At 38.0% G+C, this 21,120-nt stretch overlaps 1 protein-coding gene across 1 annotated transcript in view; it reads left to right on the forward strand.

Moving 5' to 3' along the window:
• The window catches only part of LOC122809733 (endonuclease/exonuclease/phosphatase family domain-containing protein 1-like), a 318,686-nt gene that overhangs the window by 102,699 nt on the left and 194,867 nt on the right, over positions 1-21,120 (forward strand). The window contains exon 2 of the mRNA XM_044081440.1: positions 9,192-10,043. Within this exon, the coding sequence (XP_043937375.1) occupies positions 9,196-10,043 (848 nt within the window). The 5' untranslated portion in view covers positions 9,192-9,195. The remainder of the gene's footprint in view (positions 1-9,191; positions 10,044-21,120) is intronic.

Genomic DNA, 21,120 nt, shown 5'->3' on the forward strand with positions numbered 1-21,120 from the left:
GAGAAGGTGTGGCACGTGCCAGGGGCAGGATTTTAATATCAGGACAACAATGGCATACTTTCACAATCTACACTCCTAAAGGCAAAACTTGCTTTTTGTCCACAGTAACATGATTCTGTACATGAAATGTAGCAAAAAAAAAATGATTGCAAAGTAATTAACCTATAAAACAGTCATTTTAGACTATTATAGGTTAGCAGCACCAACCATCTACCAGACCAGCTTGTAAAGTCATAAAACAAAACATGGAGATAATAGAAACAAAGTTAGATGACTTTAAGAGATTATGCCATGGACCCATAATTCCAAAGTCCTCTGAAGAAGAGCATTAAATGAGTTAAGCACTGAGATATGGGACCGGACACAAGGAACTCAATGTGGAAATTCTTTGCTTGCTGGCATCAATGCTGAGTTACAGAAATGGAGTATGAGAAGCTAATTGTACTCTTACAGGAATTAAAAAATAACAAGGAATTAAGCAGATATATTTTAATTAGTTGGTTAATTAACCAGCTAACGTTAACACTTTTCAGATTCCTTTCCTACTCTTCCCAGTAATTTTGTCAAAAGATTAACCCATTTGTGCCAATATTATTCATCTAACCTTTTTTATGTTATAAGGATTTGAAGACATTGTGATATTTAAAGAAATGGTACCAATCGCCAAAGAACACACTGGCAACTTACAGGAAAGGTGGCATGTTTTAAGCCTTGGTGTTTAACAAAATCTGGACATGATATTTATTAGCCATGAGCTCTAGTCAACCCGCATGAGTGTAATACATTTTAATTTGGAGAACTGGAAGAACAGCTCCTACAAAAACAATCTCTGCCTGAAAAAAAAATAAAAGCTGTAAGGCATGAAATGATGTAGTGTGATTTCTTCAGTGGCATTTAACATAAGCAGTTCAAGTTACTTTCTCTTCCTCACAGTACATTAAAAGAACATACATGTCGTCAGAGCCCCAAACCTTAGAAAAAAATAAGTCACACCAGATAATTTTTCAAATGCTGACTTATACAGATAGAGGAAACCTTTTCAGAGCTAAGGGACCTAAAGTCAGCTTATAGATGATATGGTTAGACTGTGTCCTGTTTATTTAGCAGATGTTTTAGTGAAGTGGAGACCACCTGCTTGAAATTCAAAATGGAAGAAAGGCATGTGGAGATTTGACATCTGGCCATATCAGTCACAGTATTTACAATTTGGAGAACAGATAACACAGAGGGGCAGTTCATTTTAGCAAACAAGACAAAGAAGAAATCAATTTTTTTTTAAATCTCACTTCTATGGACTCTAAACTAACATATATTTAAGGTTGCCCTGAGCTTCAGCACAATACGTTTACTAGACAACTACCCAAAATCTTTACACAAAATACGTATCAATCACTAAGCCAGGACTCACCAGTAGAAGGAAAGGATTTCATGGATGTGTAGCTGTCCAAGCAACTTCCCAACCAAGGGAAGCAAACAAAATAGTATCTAACCCTTCCAGAGGCAAAATTATGTATCTTATAAACTGTTTATAGCAAATCTGCAAATCTCAGAATCACTGTAGATTAAGCAAAACTACATACCCCAACAATTCTTCAAAGCAATAGCATCACCAAGAAATCATTGTAATGTTAAAATGTGAGCAAGCTTATGAAAAAATATTAAAGTGAGGAGATTTAGTCATATAACATGAGGCAACAGAAGGACAAGTCATTTAACATTCCAATGAATATATTATACATTCATGCTAAGGACAACCAAGTTACTCAAGCACTTATAACATTAAACTACTGTTAGAGGTGGCTTGTCAAAAAGACCATTACTAACATTTGTGCAACTTTGTGTTTGTTTTATCCTTTGCCCTATTTGTTAAGCAGAGTCTGTGTGTATGCATAGTAGATCTCATATTTCATGTCTATGTAATAGTTAACCACAATGTCATCTAGTCTGTTGTTGTACAGTTGTGTGCATACTAATTATAGTAGTTAGATGCACTGTACTGTCAAAACATATGCATTCTTTGTCCATTTCTCTCCCTCTTCTTAGAGTTACAGACAAAAAGGGCTGATTGGAGATTATATTAATTTATCCTAAAAGTCATAGAAGAAATCAAATACATATAGTATGTAACCATGTCTGGGATTAGAACTCCTACCTAACTAGTACATCACACTATAGCATTACACAGTAATCACACGTGCCACAGAGCATATGTCATTTTATTGCTTGGCTCAATGTCTACATTGACATGGTAGGATCCTACAAACTGGAGATGCAGGACTGTGGCAGACAGCAGAAACTATATTTAGAGGAAAGGAAGAGCAAGGGATAGAGACCACAAACAGAGAAGTGCAAACATTTATAAACAATATAAGACAGATATGAACATTTTGTATAATCTTGTAACAACCTGCAGTCAAACTGAACACATTTTAAGGGTCATAGTTACACAGTATTATTGACACTGACATTTGTTTACCGGCAAAGTCCACTGGGCTGAACATCACCCATTTTCAGTGGAGGCCCGGGAAGAGTCACAAGTATCCCACCTGGTATCTCACAAGAGCAGCAACAAAGCTGTGCTTAAAGTGGGACTGACCAAAATTATTGCACAAAGACTGGAGAATAGCAGCAGGAAAAATTAGGACTGCAGAAGGTGACCATGTAATGAAATAGGGGGGAATTAACTGTGTTTTTTGAGGAATATTATGTTACACTGTATAGCAACTAAGTCTCCAAAATAAGAGCAAGTATTGTAACATTTGTAAAGGGGAAAACTTTCCCCAGGTTTCAATAACTCAAATAACAAAGCAGGTAATCAAGGCTAGTGCTTAACTATTCCCTTGTTTAATGCACACATTAAAGATGGGTTTGAACAGAAAGATATACGTTGCAGCTTCCCCTCAGTAAATGATCATAGATGTCTTTCATTAGGAAACTATAGAACATTGTGAGTATTCGCCTCTCAATGATGTCTGTGCTAATGCTTTACCAAAGCCAGGTTAAGCTCTCACTTCTTCACCTAGCTTCAGACAGGCCTCAGCAGAACTCACAGTTTTGAAGAGTCATCAAAATTTGTTTTAAAAGTCTTGGTGTCCATATTTGAAGCATTCCTGCCAAATGTATGCACATTTCGTATTCAGGATTGACAAAGGATGAGTCCAGTATATGTGACACATGATAACTATGATACAGGTGGCTCCAACGTATGATGTGTGATTAGTAGATACTTCTGTGGTCTTAAAAATGGCCCTTAATTATATACAATAGCAGTTCCTATGGCAAGCAATTCAGGACCTTATCTTTATGGGATTAAAAAGGCCTTTTATTGTATCCACCAGCAATACCTATGAAAAGCATTTCAAGCCTTTGAAATTCTTAGGAAACTTATTTAAGCTATGAAATTCCTTACAATTCCACAAATACCATCATCTTTACAAAAATATACTATTTTCCAAACTTTATACCGGGAGAAGGAAATGAGACAGGGTTGAGAATTGTCCGTTTCTTTGTCTTGTAGCCCTAAAAATTTTATTTCAGAAGATAAAGGAAGAAGACCATTTGCAATGTTAGAAATATGAATGCCTGATAATTAAAGCTGAATGTTTATATACTCCATAAATGGGATCCTGTTCAAAATAAAACACAAAGTGCAGATACACCCAACAAAAATTTGTGAACATATTAAATCTCAGAGTTAGACTCCAAAAATCATCTACTATTTCTAGTCAGTTATGTAGATTATGACATCTACATGGCTCACCATGCCTGAGTACATGACACTAATAAACAGCTGAGGAAAATCCAAAATTAATTATAGAGTTCATTTGTGATAGGTGCAGCAGAAAAAAAAGCTGCTACTTTCTGAATGTACTCAAGGATAAGGGAAACTGTGGACTTGTAAAATTTGCAGCCATGCACTATATCCCTTATTTCTTTGGAAATTAGAATTTATTTAAGACTCTGAATAGGAAGAGTCCATGAACTCAATGAAATGCTTTATTTGCATCTCATTTGAATACTACTGTGTTAGTTGCCTAAACATGCCTTGTCATACAGAATCCATTTAAGCCTAATATTATTATACTGAGACTGCTGAGGCTTCATAAATCCTTACAAAAAATTGCATATGACCTCGTTAGCTACTAACTGAAATCGCCAGGCAAAAATGTGTTTTTAACACCTTTATTGAATTATCAGTTGTGACATAGGCAAACTTACATTTATATAAAAATAATCAAACCATATTAACAAGTTCCCATTTACAAACCAATTGTTCAATTCCTGCTGTCGCTTAAACCTCATTTCTCACCCAAAACATTATTCTGCATGTATTGCTCCTAAAATTTCCATTTTTGTATGTAATTTACTGCTACCATTTTGTAAATATCCCACTTCCTGTTCTTTTATCTCTGTTACAATTTTCATTACTTCAGGTATAGTTATTTTAGACTTTGATTTCCATTTTCTGCATTTTTGGCAGCCACCAGAATTAAATTTAACAAGGCATTACTATGTCTAGACAGTTCAGATGCTGTATCCCAGCTCAAAAAATAATTTCTTTAGCTACACTCATGTGTTTGCCCAATATTCCTGACAGAGTACTCTGTAGGGAATTTTTGAAGTCTGCTAATTCATCACACTCCAAGAACATATGCTCCGAGGAATCTCTTTCTTCCCCATTACACCTCAATTTTCCATCTACCAGAGGAAACATTTGGAGTCTGCTTTGGGTATAAAACTATCTAGGCAAATACTTCCAGGCAAAAATATTAAATATTCCAGATTTTGTTTCTTATTTGTGAGCCATACATATACCTGTGTTTCTTTGTGAATTGCTTATCTAATGTCTCTTCCCAGTCTTTTCTGACTTCCTCTAATTGATTCTTATAGTTAACATGCAATAATTTATATGCCCCACTAATTATTCCCTTTTTAACAGGAGCTTCTGGTCTTGATTAAATTAAAAACTCATCCAGTGCTTGTCCTTCATTTAGGATTTTCCTATTTCTTTCTCTTTGTCTCTACTTTGATATCAATCCCTGGTAGGGAATGCAATCTCTAGCCTACAATGAAAATGTCTTCTGGACCTCTTCCCATTCTACTACCCTTCCTTCTCTAATTATTTGTTCCCAGTACCTTGGATCCTTTGAATTCCAGCTTCCACTTGCCTATTCTCTGCACCCCTAACTGCGGTCAACTCTATCTGCAGAATCTCCTTTCTCCATTCCTGTGTTATCTTAGTTCTTAGGTAAATTTTCTATGCATGTCACTAAACATTTTGATATAGAATGGGATGAAGTGTGTCCCATCGTGGAATGCATGAGTATGGTACTGGACAATAATTTTATCTACTTTGAAGGTGAGCATTTTAGACAGACCAAAGGGGTTGCTATGGGAGCAGCTTGTGCTCCCATATTTGCAAACATGGTCATGTTGGATTGGGAAGACAATATCTTGTTCCCCAGTACCTACTTTGCCAGTATCATGCATTACTCTAGATACCTAGATGACATTTATATCCTTTGGAATTCAACTACAGACACACTGGAAGAATTCATCCAGTTTTTGAATCATAGTAGTGAATTTCTCAAATTCACACATTCTTACAATACTGCAGGAATTGCTTACTTAGACACCTACATTTACGAACAGGATGGGACACTACACTTCAAAATACATAGGAAAAATACATTTTCCAATGATTATTTAGAATTTGGTAGCTACCATCCTACCTAGCTTAAATATAATATTTATAAAGGTCAATGTATTAGGGCACTACGCATGACATCAGATTACAATACTTTATTAGACGAAATACAACTTATAACAAACATGTTCAAAGATAGGGGTTATCCTATAGATATGATGCACAATGTCACCCAATATGTGTTGAATGAATGGGGGAGGAAATACAAGCCACTGTTGGGGTCAGATACTCATACATTTCGTGAAATAATATCTGATAGTATAAATGTCAACAGGGATACAAAAGGGAGCAAAACCCATCAGAGATCATTAATAATCTTGTATTGTCCAACATCTTTTTATATGACTGAAATTATCTACAAGTATTGGTATTTAGTTACAGGTGACCCAGATATATCGGAGATTATGGGAGCAAAACCAGGGATAGTATACAAGATGGGGAAGAACTTAAAAAGTTTATTGGGACAACAATTACAAGGCAATAGGGCAAAAAGGAAAGGAAGGGAGGATCACACCAAATGTGAAAGTTGCAATCAATGTAAATTTATTAATGATAGAAAAGATGTGGTGATCCAAAATATATTTAAACCTAGAGTGAAATTCATTAAAGGGAATTGCAACTCCAAAATGGTTATTTATATTGCGTTGTGCAATGAATGAACCAGTTTTTATGTGGGAAAGACAGAGAGATGTCTTAAAAGACATATCTATGAACACGTATATAATATTAAAAAGAAAGATCCCACTAATGCCCTTTACAGACATATAGAAATGAAAGGACATTCACAAGGATTCAAATTTGCCATCATTGAGACTATTAAACAGGACCCACGGGGTGGAGACTTTAAAACCTTACTAAATTTCAAGGAAACATGGTGGCAGCAATATTTGGATGCTACTACATCACCAGGGTTGAATGACTTTATTTCTTGTAAATCCATTTTGTCCATAAAATAATAAACGTGAATATCACAATATACATGGAATAAAAGGCTGTGTTTACAGTATAGAAAATGACACACATGGCTAGTCAATGTATTACATTTATGGGTAGGTAAAGGTATGAGTAACAAGTAATTTATCAATATAAATAATGCATATGTTATATTAACCACAGTTAAGGTTGTTTGATTAGTTTTGTATAAGCTTACATTTATATTAGATTTTTTCAATATATTCAGTATATTATGGATGGCTTGCAGTAGATATATCTTTAGTTACATATTTTTTACGTTAGTAGGACACATGATAATAAACTACCGATATAAAACACTAACTTTCAGAAGTAACGTTAGGGTATTTACATATTCAGTAGTTTTATTATCAGGTCCGGTTGTATCACACTTTATCAAAAGATAAAAAATCATTATTATATTTATTATTTTTATTGTCATTTTCATTAGGACCGGTAACGGTCATGAACGATGTCAACAGATTTTATTTTTTATTTATTGTAGGTACAAGAGAACTGATCGGTCAGCTTACAAATTATCCAACAAGGTTAGGTTAACATATATAATGACAGTGTAATTTTATTCAAGCTGGGTTAGACAATACAACATTGTTTTTATGTGTGGGGTTGCATTTTTAACAGCGATGATGTTTTTTTATTATAAATCATCGATCTTGCGTTTTAGCAAGACTGGAAATATATATTTTTTATTTTTTGTATTATATTTTAATTAAGACATGTCAATTTATTTTTAAACTGCCCAGTTTTTGATTTTGTGTTGCAAAGGGCAGTGAATGATTGTATGTGGTTTGCATGACAGCTGTATTAGGGTTGTTATGGCTTTAAATGTTTGAATGAATTTTGGCGCCAAATAAGTTATTTAAGGCGTCTTCAAAAATAACTTTTTGTTCTGAAGAAGCCTACTAGGAAAGGTGAAAGTGCTCAACTAATCTGTACAAGTTTTTAATGTAGTAACAATAAAATTTATTTTATCCGTGGATGTGATTGTTGGATTTTGTATCCCACAAACATCAGTCTGGTGGTGAACAGACACTTATTGGGGACTCTGTGGCTGTAAACTTCTTAGTATTTCTCTTGGAACAATTCAATCTACTATATTGCACTGGGAAAGATTAGACATTTTAAGATGGTAAAGGAAAATGTTAACTGTCACCTAAAACACACACACAGCCAAACACATAAACATTTTTTGAGGATTGTGTCTCCCACTCCAAATATCTCTGAATGTTCTGATTATGAAATAATTCAATCTTGGAGGTAAGCAAAAAATAATCTCATGCCAAAAGTTTGGAATTAGTACAAGAAAATATGTGATTGTAATAGTTAAGATCATATGCAGCCAACTAGTCCTGTTCCAAATAAAGTCATATCAATGTTATCCATGTATCCTGTTCTTAAACTACCCACTGTCATTCCCATCTCCAAAATTCAACAGCAAATATCTTCTGTTTTCCAACAAAGGTCACATCCTCTTCCATAACCAAACCTTTTGTCTGTAGCCTGAACATATCATTTACTTGTCCAGCTTACCTAGACCATACCACACCTTCCCTGCCTCATTCAGCTTTTCTTCTTAATCTAGCCTTTTACTTAGATCATTTTCCATAATTAAACTAGGCCTGCTTATTATAATCAGGTGCTTTATAGTCTAAATCTCTTACTTTTGTCCACTTATTGTGTTTTCTCTCCTACATTGATATACTACTTTTCTACCATCATTGTGATTTTCTGCTTAATTCTTATTGCTATGTTTCTCTGTTTAGCTACTTCAACTTCCTGTGCTCATCTACTTGTGCAGTCAGCCTCTCCTGATTATTTCACTGTCACTAAGCACTACTCCTCCAAACCTAGAGCTGTATCATACAGTTCTTCTGTTTCTACAATCTGGCATGTTACTCTACACTCCATTATTTAATGCAGAACTGATAACTGCTGTTTAGTCATATGCTGAAGCTTTCTACACTCTTATACCTTTTTCATATGTGCTTCATTCTGCACTGAGCTTAATTTAAAGCTGTGTTTCACTTGCTGTTCTTGTCAGACTGGCCTTTTTTCCTGGATATTTCTCCCTCTCCCCATCCCTAAGTGTTGACTCCCGCCCTCCTTCCCATCAGTCATTCTAGCTCCTGTTAGTTCTTTTAGTGCAGTGCTGTTAAGTACTGCTTACTCCTCTGCTAAAACACACACTTCTGCAACTCCTTCCTGTCTTCTTCAAAAAACAGCTATAGATGCATAAAATAATGCTCCTTAGGAGTAGACAGTAGAACCAAAAACAGGGAGAACATTCACTAATGTAAATGCACCCAGAAAGTAGTAAACTAGAAATTTAGGAGGAGGATGTAGGATATTTGCTGACAGGTAATTCAAACTGATCATGACATCAGAAAATAAGGGGTGTATTGTGGGAAAAGAGGCCTTTATGTCCTGGCAACTTCTAAATTTCTAGAACATGATCTAATGTCATTAAGGACTAATATGCATTTCATGGTGTACTTTTTTTGTTCTTCATTAGGGTGATGGGTCATTCTTCAAGCCAGCAAAAGGAAAAACCTGTGACTGGCCGACGGGCAACCAAGGAGAAGAAAAAGCGGCATCTCAGTGCTGCTTGCAACTTTGCTGATGTCTCCACAAGTTCTCAAAAGTTTAACATCAACCTGGCTAGTGTGGAAGATCTGATGACCCTCCCTGGCATTAACCGCACATTAGCTTGTGCCATTGTGGCTTACCGCAACAAGATTGGAGGCTTCAGGAAGGTAGAAGACATTGCACTGGTCACTGGAGTTGGAGCAGCCAAACTTCATCACATCAAATCTGAACTCTTTGTGGATAATATAAGAGGCTCAGTGCCAATCCTTTCAGACTTAAGCTATCTTGATCAAGTACAGTTTACCAAGGTCAATGTGAACTCAGCCTCACTGTTTGAACTAATGAGCATTGATGGCATTTCAGAAGAGATCGCTCAGGGAATTATTCAGTTTCGGACTGCCAACAAACCCTTTAAACTTCTTGAAGACTTGTTATATGTTAATGGTATAGATGACACATTACTGAGTCAAGTAAAATCAAACCTGTGTGTTGCTCCAGTGAGGCCTGTTTCAGCTTATGTAGACCTGCATAGTGCTGGTTTCCAGAAGAAATTTCCCACTTTTTCATTTCATAGTTTACAGAATGTCAACTTAGGAATCCTGCCTATGGGTCCTGGGCAACTGCCATCTGTCAGACCTTCTGTAGATGCATTCAGTGGTTCATACAATGAAAGAAAGGTACTACGAATTGGAAGCTGGAATCTTAGTTGTCTAAGCACGGATAAAGCAAATAATCCAGGTGTGAGAGAAGTGGTATGCCTCACCCTACTAGAGAACGGGTTTGTATTTAACACGACTGTGAAGCAACTTAATTTTACTTGTCTGTTTTTATCAAAACTAAGATTATTAATTTATGAAGCATATATCATATTGAACAGATTATGAAATAACACACAATTAGACATTTAGAACTTATGGTCTCCCAAGAGGTGACAAAAAATACTTTTTGTATGTCAGATTTGGCAAATAATCTTCCAAACCCTTCAGAGGAAGAGATTTTTTTCTCTCTAATCATTGGACGATTCAACTAGGTTTGAGTCATCTTCAGTGGCCAACATGAACATAAATGTTACTGTTTTAAAGGCTCTGTGGCTCAATTTACTACATATACAATTCAAATCTCTCTCATTATTCTCGCCTCTTGTCACTTGCTGTAGCAAATGCTTAGAATTTCGCATGTGTGTGTTCTGGTAATTTCTGTCAATTTATCGTTCTAGCTAACAGACTGCCTACTTATCTGTTTTAGTTTTTTAATCTCATAGCTAGAAAACATGCTATATTTTCCTTGTGAAGCATAGGCCAATGTATGTCCAAATACAAGAAAAAAGAATGTGTGTTCATGGTTCACCTCAACTGATGTACACATGTCCTACAACAAAGGCGGTGCAGTATAGGCCTGATAAACAATGTCAGCCATGTAAAGCATGTGGGCTACTGTCTTAAGAACAGATAACTTCAAGAGACAGTTGAAATGGTTGGGAAATTAAAACATTTCTGCTTATGTAGATAAAGTCTAGACCCTTGTTTTAGAAGAAATCTGGTGGTATAGCACAGAAAGGTAAATCTATAGCTGCTGATATGGTTTGCCCTCTACTTCTGTGGTCAGTTCTGTCATTCTTTCATTACAAGTCATGCAACAATCAAGTTCAAGTCCAAAATATGGGTAAGGACAAAAGTCCATATTAGCCCACCTCAAAAGTCACTACAATTAATTCTGATTGTTTTAATCACCATAAAATTATTCAGGATTGCCTTCCAAATGTCTGGGTATCACAGGTCTTTAACCTAATTTGATACAGTATTCCAGTGTGCAACTATGCCAGGACAGAATAAAGTGTGTGCGATATTAATTCTCTTACACGTCTTAAATGATCTTTTTGTATCCATGTAACTTTAGAAGCTTGTAAACAAAGGCATTCAGAAAGGAAAAAAAATCCCCATAACCTTAAATGCCATAATTATATTTCTGTTTGGACAGGACATACTACAAAGACAGTTTATCCTTTTATTATGGCAACACTGTCTATTCTAAGGCCATACTCTCTGATGCACAGGACTGGACTTCCCCACTCAAATTTTGTCTGGAAAACATTTACAGATAAAAAGGATCTGAATTTTTTTTTCTTTCTTTCTAGTTTTGATAACTTTCTTTATATATCCCAAAACCTTAGAGCTTTAATTTCTCTTCTTCAGGAACTATTTAGCAATAGTCATTTTATTGTCCATCCATATACCTAAATTCTTAAGAAATGCAACAAGGCCAACATTACAATCTTACCTTGGCATAGAACAGTTGCTCTGAACAGGTTTTATACAGCAACTGAAAAATAAATAAAATCTCAGAACTATGTAGGGTTCTAGAATGCCCACTTTGACGTAACTCTCATATTTTCTGATTTGATTTTTTGACAGCTGTTCTTTTGATAGTTCCAGGAAAACTATTGCCTCTCCAGGTAGCAATTGTTATTAGACAAAGAGGTGCTCTTATTTGGGGCACCAGTCTATCACAGACTGTACATACAATCACATACACATGCACACACACACTACTTACAGGCAATTTAGGAAGCACACTAGTTCATTTATCTGCATGACTTTGAATGGGGTATTATCTATTGCCCTTTAAGAATAACAACCAAATTAGTGAATGTGAAATATTTTCCTTTTAGTCTTTTAACTATTTATCTTTTTGAGTATGCTCTTGAGGCAAAATGACACCAGACTAAAGTACTTTACACTGTGTAAGAAAAGTGCTATATTCCTAAGTGAAAAAGCTATACGTGTATATACTAGGTTACACAATTTTAAACTATAACATACTTTATTTGTAGTACAGGCTAATACTATCAGTACAGAAATGCATGCACTATAAAATTCATCCAGCCCTCCCCCCAAAAAAGGAAAACATTAGCAGCACCTTCTTGCCTTTAAATTAAGAAAGTAGTTTATTTTTTAACATGAATTATAAAGCACGTTTTGCTGATTTTTTTTTTTTTTTGCTGATGTCTCTCATTCTTTCCCTGTTTATCCTTGACTAACTCTTTTTTTTTTTGAGTCAGCCATTCACTGTTTAGAGAATACAAACACACTGAGCCAATTCCAGTCAACAGGATTTGCATCTGTACTGATTTTTGCATGCATTAAGATTCGATTTTATGACCATGAAATAAGAAGGATGTTCTTCGTCTTCCCTTGCTGCAGTCCTGACTATTGGGTATAGTCCGCGTCCCAGTCGGCCCGAATACCAGAGTATAAGGCTGACGTCGGTCATGGCGCCTTAGACTGACGTCAGTACGTCAGGGTACTAATGCGCATGACCGACGTCATTTCCTCAGTCTTTTTTGCCGCATGGTCCGATGCAGAAGCAATTTTGCGAGTGCAGGTTGGCGTTCTGAGATTTTCCGAAACCGGAGTTTCAGACCGAGTACAGAGTTGGCTAAGTAACCCGTTAGAACATTTTGGTTTTCTTGCCTCAGTATATTACGGATGTCAGAAAAAGTGAATAACTGTATTTCTTGTGGGAAGCAGATACCGCATAGGGATTATCATACATTGTGTATACCTTGTTTAGGGCCTGAGCACGACGTTGTTGGTTGCCGCTCTTGTGCTAGATTTAATAAGCGCACTATTAAGAGGAGGCTTGATTGTGCTAGGTTAGTGTTTGGGAAGCGTTGCAATTATACTATGCCGTCGGATGCTCCGACGCCTGCTTCTTCTAAGAAGCGCAAGGACAAAACAGTGAAGTCTAGGGGTGAGGAACCGGCAGTCCCGGACGTCGGTCCTTTAGAAGGCTCAGGGGAGCCAGAGGTTTTGCCAGGAGTCTCTATGGAGTCTCAGGCAGATACTTTACTGTTACAGGATGTGCCCTCTCAGGAAGTAGGCCAGGCTGAGGGGGCTTCTCAGGTAACTGTTCTTCCCTCTCTTCCCAAGGTAGTTAGGGCCTCTCCTTCTGTTTCTAGGGCTTCTTTTAGAGGAAGGCCAAGTTCAGCTTCTGTAGGGGCTTCTCCTAGCATTTCGGGCTCTGTGCCTAAGAAACATATGCTTAAAATGGCTGAAGATTTGATTACTCTGATTAGAGGTTCTATGCCCCCACCTGATAAGAGGCCTAGGGTGGAACAGGAGTTTGATAGTTTTGAACAGTGTTCACAGGCTTCAGAGTCTTCTGTGGAAGACTTGCAAGAGTTTCCTGCTTATTCTGATTCTGATGTGGATGATTCCACTCCTTCAGCTTCTCCTCCTGAGGATTTTTCATTTTCAGAGACTCTTCACTCCATGAGGGAGCACTTTAAATGGGAAGGCCAAGATTACTCTGACTCCAGAAAAAGGCTTAGGGAATTCTTGTTTTTGCCTCAGCATAGGCCTTTAGCTATTCCTCCTGTGTTGAATGTGGTGGAGGATGTTTTTGCAGAGGCTTCTCTGAACCCTGATTCCTTGCCTCCTGCTCCTGTTAAGCCTGATAGGTATTATAGGGTGCCCGAAGCTCATAAGTATTTGTTTAAGAGTCCCAGGGCGGACCCAGAAACTGTTTCTCAGGGGCCTAAAGGTGTTAAAGCTTCTGTTGTTAAAAATCCTGTACCCTCTGATAAAGAGGCAAGGGCTTTGGATAGGTGGGGTAAGAAAGTATATACTTCTTCCACTCTGGCCATGAGGGCGTTGAATTGTCAATTTCATATGCTGAAATATCAGAATTATCTCCTTTCACAATTGAAATCTAAGGTGGATGCCTTGGCGGAAGGTATTGAGTGTAAAGAATTGCTGGATTTGGTTCATGTGTCTGAACAAGTGGGTAAGCATTCTTTGCAGTGTGGTTTGATGCTGTTCAGGCCTCCTCGAGGGTGGCTGCTACTAGTTCTGTTCTTCGCAGACATGCATGGTTGAAGGATCAGAATTTAGCTGAACATGTTAAGACCAGGATTTTGGATGCTCCTTTACAGTCTGATGTGTTGTTTGGACCGCCTGTGGAAGCAGTTTTAAAGAAAATGGAGGACAAAGCTAAGTCTATGCAGACTGTTAAAGATTTTTGCAGGTGCAACCTCCAAGTTTAGTAGAAATTGGCCTGCTAAGGGGTGGACATATCCTGCTTATGGTTCCCAGTCTAGGGTAGATCTAGACGTGGTAGGGGCAGGGCTCAAGGTTCTTTAGGCCTAGATCAGACAGTTCACCTGCTCAGACTTCTGGTGAGGGCAGGGGTCAGTCCTTTCGTAAGCAGACCCAATGACCTGCCTTTTCAGCTGCCAGTGGACTCGTCTGGCAGCTCCTTTGGGAGGAAGATTGTCTCTTTTCAATGAAAATTGGGATTTATTCACTCATGACAGATGGGTGCTGGATATCTTTCATCACCGGTACAGATTTTATTTCCACACAATGCCCCTTTCAAAGGCATGCCAGATGTTCCTCCTCCACAAAGAAAAGAGGCTCTCAAGCAAGTTTCTCAGTTACTCCAGATAGGGGCTATACAGCCAGTCCCTGTGTCAGAAAGGGGCTTCGGATTTTATTCTCGCCTGTTCCTAGTACCAAAGAAGGGGAACACGTGGAGACCAATTTTGGATTTATCTATCCTCAACACTTATCTGGACATTCCCAAGTTCAAGATGTTGACGTTACAGCAACTGTTACCTCTGCTGGGCAAGGATCACTGGATGGTAACTTTGGATCTCAAGGAAGCTTACCTTCATGTGCCCATAAGGCTAAGTTGCAGAAAGTATCTGCGGTTTCGAACTGGAGATTTTCATTATCAGTTCTCTGCATTGCCCTTTGGCTTATCTACTGCCCAGAGTATTCACAAAGGTTCTGGCTCCAGTGATAGCTTACTTCAGGCTTCAAGGCATTCAAATTTATCCTTACTTGGACGACTGCCTGATTCTGGCTCAAGAAAAGAACACCTTCTACAGCATCTGGAATATGTCATAGCAGTGCTAAGATGCCTAGGGTATTCTGTGAACGAAATAAAGTCCAGTCTAGTACCCTCTCAAGACATGTGCTTTCTGGGTGTGAGACTGAATACAGCAGCCCAGATGGCCTTTTAACCCCGGACAAACAAAAGAGTCTGTCACTTTACTTCCATCAACTATCTCATCAGTCCGTGCTGACTGCAAGGACAGTCCTTCAAGCATTAGGGTTCATGGCATCTTGTATTCTGGTGCTTCCCAATGCCAAACTGCATATGAGGAAGCTGCAATGGTATCTCAAAATGTATGGACACAGCACTGCCAAGATTTGGACACTGTCATTCAAATAATACCTTGCCTTCAAAAGGAATTCTTGTGGTGGGCTCAGGAATGTCACCTAAACAAGGGACTCTCTGTGACCCGGCCAGAGGCGAGTCAGATTTTAACGACAGATGCCTCGGACACTGCTTGGGCAGCTCATCTAAATGGAAAGTGGATACAAGACAAGTGGCCTGCCAGACTAAAGCATCTACATATCAACATGAAGGAGATGTTAGCAGTCCAGTTTGCATTGATGGCGTTCAAGGAGTTACTTCTTCCAGGGCAGGTGTTGATTCTAACAGACAACACAACTGTCATGTGGTACATCAACAAGCAAGGGGGAACACATTCTTATCCTCTATGCAGGCAAGCAATGATTTTATGGGAGACTGCGTTAAGCCTGCAACTGACTCTTCAGGCAAGGTTTCTGCCAGGAGCACAGAACTCCCTAGCAGATGTATTAAGCAGACAAATCATGGATCCCCACAGTGGAAACTGGATCTTCATGTATTTCAGAAATTGACAGTGTCATGGGGAACTCCAGACATAGATCTGTTTGCTTCTCCACTAAACCACCAGCTGCCAAAGTATTGCACAAAGGGGTTTCATCACACAGCTTGGAAAGTGGATGCTCTGTCTTTCAGTTGGAAAAACCTTCATGTCTATGCCTTTCCACCTCTGCCTCTTCTTCCAAAGGTATTATTAAAGGTCAGACAAGACAGGCCAAGGATGATTTTGATAGCTCCAGATTGGCCTCGGCAACACTGGTACCCACTTCTAAGGAGTCTTGTAAAGAAGCCTCCATGGCCTTTACCTCTGATTCCTCATCTGTTATCTCAGAAGGACGGTCATCTGCTCAATGTCAAGCTTCAATCTCTCCATCTCACAGCTTGGCATATTCTGTGTTGAAACATGGAAGGTCTCAGCTTCCTCAACAAGTTTTAAATGTGATTATGGAAGCTAGAAGGCCTAGTACTAGGAGAGTGTACGCAGAAAATGGAAGAGATTTTTATTTTGGTGTACAGCAAAGAATTTGGAGATTTCAGAGCCTAATTTGAGTGTGGCTCTTCAATATCTTACTGAGTTATTGGACAAAGGTTTGTCTTTCTCTTCCATAAAGATTCATGCTGCAGCAATTTCAGCTCACTATGATTGTGACCCACCTTTGTTTTCGCATCCTTTGTTCAAGCAGTTTCTTAGAGGGGCAAAGAATATAAGACCCCCGTAGAGCTCCTACTCCTGCTTGGGATCTCAATTTTGTGTTGGAAAAACTTACTCTACAACCTTTTGAGCCGGCAGCTACTGCGGAATTGAAATATTTGTCATGGAAGACGGCTTTTCTGTTGGCTATTACTTCTGCAAGAAGGGTGTCTGAGTTGCAGGCCCTTATGGCAGTAGAGCCCTTTTGATTTTCCATAAGGACAGGGTATCATTACGTACTAATCCTTCCTTTATGCCTAAGGTGGTTTCTAGTGTGGCTTTAAACCAAACTATTCATTTGCCTACGTTTTTTGCAGATCCTCAAAATAAAGGGGAAAAGATTTTGCACACTTTAGATGTACACAGGCAATTGCGTTATTATTTGAGCAGGACTAAAGATTTTAGGCAGTCTCAGCAGTTACTTGTTTCTTTTGCTTTAAGTTCACAGGGCAAACCTGTGTCAAAACAAACTATTTCTAGGTGGATTGGCTTTTGCATTGCATTTTGTTATTCCCATCATGGCAAAGAGGTTCCAGCTGGGATTAGGCCTCATTCCACTAGGGCTACTGCCACTTCAACAGCATTTCTAAGGGGTGGCAACTAAGGATATTCTGGAAGCAGCTACTTGGAGTTCAGTGCATACTTTCTCTAGGCATTATCACCTGCCTATATACTCTAAGTCTAGAGCTGGTTTTGCCACAGCTGTTTTACAAGGCATGTTGTCAGCTCCTGCTACTTTATAATTTGCCAGCCTCCCTTACCTCTGCTTTGGGATTCTACCCAATAGTCAGGACTGCAGCAAGGGAAGGCGAAGAACATAGTACAGTTTTGTACCTACCATAAATGTAGATGTTCGAGGATTCCCTTGCTGCAGTCCAATTTACCCTCCCTCCTTCCCTCTGTGTTTCAGGGTGGTTGTGTAGGGCCTTTACATGCTTATATTTTTTGTATATTTTACTGTATATATTGTACATGTTTATTGGTGCAGGTTGTTTTGGGACTTGTCTTTTGGGTCTTCTGACATCTGGGGCAAGAAAAGACTGAGGAAATGACGTCGGTCATGCGCATTAGTACCCTGACGTACTGACGTCAGTCTAAGGCGCCATGACCGGCGTCAGCCTTATACTCTGGTATTCGGGCCGACTGGGACGCGGACTATACCCAATAGTCAGGACTGCAGCAAGGGAATCCTCGAACATCTACATTTATGGTAGGTACAAAACTGTACTTTTTGGATCTGTACTGATTTTTGCATGCATTAAGATTCGATTTTGTGGCCATGAAATAAGTTATAGTAGTTAAGGGGGTACAATAGCAAAGTGGCTAGGATGGGGTGTGCATTCTTGCCACCCTCATCATTCTGAGATACAGATTTAATCCCATTTGCTTTAAAGGGCTCAACAGTTTTAGCATTCCCTGAAAATCATACTAAACTCACGTAATTCACCTCTCATGCTACCCCACCCCCAAAATAACCCTGTATGATAAATTAAATTCCTGGTATCATTATTCTAAGAGAAATTCTAAGTGAAAATGCCTTATCATCACCGCTCATCCTCACATCCCTTATATATATATATATATATATACACACACACGCACACACACACACACACACACACACACACACACACACACACACATATATATATATATATATATATATATATATATAAAACTTCATGGATAAAATAAGCTGTTCAGTAAAATATATAAAATACATAAGAAGTAACTGCTGCAAAAACCTCAGAATACACTAAAGCTTTATTAACAGGATCTTCAAAGGTACAATGAGTTTTCAGCTTAGTTCTTCTTCAAGTTAAACCCAGGGACTTAAAGAAGAATTATTTGAAAAGCTTGTCATACTTATTAACTATTTATTAATATAGTTGGTTATGTTCAGCTATTGATCAGGGTATCATAATGGTTCAGCAGTTAGCATTGTTGCCTCACAGCAAGAGGTTCTCTGGTTCAATTCTTGGTTGGGGTGCCTTCTGTGCAGAGTCTGCATGCCCTCCCTGTGTTTGTGTGGGTTTCCTCCAACCTTCTGACAACATGCTGCAGGTGGATTGGACACTCTAAATTGGCCCTAGGTGTGAGTGTGTGCCTCCTGATGAAGGTTGGGCACCAGGCTGTTAACCCAACACTATAAAACTCTACTGACACTTGTTCTGCAGATCAATGATCCACTGTGGCAACCCTACTGGAAGCAGCCAGAAGAAAAAGATATTCAGCTATCGAACATCACCAGTTTATTTTGTGTTTCAGAAATCAATATCAAGAAATTCTCCTTGACCTTCTTGATATTTATTTTTCAAATAGATAGGAACACAGTTATGATTAATGACCCAATAATATTGTTTTACAATTCACAAAATATGCTATGATTATACTCCAAAACTGAAGATACCACTACAGTTTATCAGGTTGGATATGGCATTGTATACCATGACGGTAAACTGTAACTTTACAAGAGAACTTGACTACACCTCATTCTGACACACAAACACTAACTGAAACTGCTGGCGTCACGTGTGTGTGTGTGTGTGTGTGTGTGTGTGTGTGTGTGTGTGTGTGTGTGTGTGTGTGTGTGTGTGTGTGTGTGTGTATAAACAGACAAGGGGAGCTTTATTTTATTCATTTAGCTTTAGTTACCATTAGTAGTTTTGTTCAGCTACCAAATGGTTACTTGCATTCCAGTGCAGTTTTGTGGTAGTCCACCATCTGTGTGGCATTGTGAGATTAGCTTAATTATGACAGCAAGTTCATGCTCAAGAACTTCTCCATAACTAGCTTGTTATAGTCTGTTCTTATATTTGACTGTCACTATAATAAGGTTATTTTTCTCTCAGCTTTGGAATATAATTGGAATTCTCCTTATATTACAATAGGCTGGATTTTAAAATAATAGGGAAGATAGAGCAAACGGTCTCTGCCATTCTGCCATAATAGTCCAAACTTGGGGAGAGCAGTGGTGCAGCAATTAACATTGTTGCCTGACAGCAAGAGGTTCTCCAGTTTGATTCTTGGCTGGGTTACCCTCTGTACGGAGTCTGCATGTCCTCCCTGTGTTCATGTGGGTTTCCTCCAGGTACTCAAGTTTCCTCTCACATTCTAAAGACATGCATCTGGAGCATTTCTACCAAGGCCTCCACTGAAAATAGGCTCTATCCTAGTTGGACTTTCCAGGTCAACAAATGTTAAATAAAAAAATAAATGAATAAATAATAAATAAACTGAGAATTCTACCCTGCCCTCTAGGATGACATCATCCCAATGTGCAGATCTCTACCAAGTCAGTACTTTGCAATGCTAAGGTACTGAATAGGAAAGAATACTGCTGTGCCGAGACAAGGTAATGATATTTTCTAACATTCTATCTTAATCAGTTTCATTATTTATTCTAAGCACAGTGCTGAACCTGATAGAGGACTCGTTGGGGCCAGCAAATCCAGATGAAGTTCGCAGGTGAAGCAGCTCTGTCTTTATATCAGACCTGGTATTGCAGGTAGGGCGCCAATCGAAAATCCTTTATTAAGTACACAGACAAGTGATCCAAGTAAAACAAAAATATCAGAGTAATAGTTTCCTCACAATCTTTCTAACTATATATATATATATATATATATATTATCAGGCTAGAGAGTGGCTTATTGTGCTGTAAAACAAAGTATTATTGGTATACATGTTAAATTCACATCCCCTTCCTCCATCAGTGTGACATTCGAGCTGGTCCTGCCTACTTAGTAGCTGTCATAATAATATAACCTTTATGTACTTTACATAAAATTAATAATGATTTGGTGCCTCTTATTTAACCAGATTATTAAATAGATTATTAAGTCTGTGATTTTATCCAAGACAATATACTATGTGGCTGGAAATATATAAACCTTAGACCATTTGGCAATCAAAATATATATATATAAATATATACATCTACGCTTTGCATGTAAAAAATCCATTGTAAAAATCATATTCTATTTTCATAACTTATTGCTAACAAAGATCGCTTTTGCCCTTCTAGACTTCTTCAGGTCTGTGTACAAGAACCCTAGAAACTAGCTACAAAAATATTATTATATAATTAGTTAGTGTTGTTATTACACATCATTTTGAATAAAGTGGAAAAAAGAACAAGAAAAAGAAAAAAATGTATGACGATGGAAATACAATATACACTTAAATTAAAACTGATTTAACATGGTATTTAACATGGTATTTAAAACCAACTAGAAGAATAAAATAAAATAAAATAAAATTAGTCATGTAAACAATGTGGCAGTTTTCTAAGTTTCAGTACACTTTTAAGTGAACAGTAGTAGTTTAGTCCAGGCTTCCTAACAAGAGTTCAGCTTTAATTGCCATGAGTTCACGTATCTCCAGCATATTCGTGATGTCTCCTTCAAGATCACCCATGTCTATGAAATCCAGTACCTGGAACTTA

The sequence above is a fragment of the Protopterus annectens genome, chromosome 8.part0 (assembly GCF_019279795.1).
Source record: "Protopterus annectens isolate FY-2018-M chromosome 8.part0, PAN1.0, whole genome shotgun sequence".
NCBI lineage: Eukaryota > Metazoa > Chordata > Ceratodontiformes > Protopteridae > Protopterus > Protopterus annectens.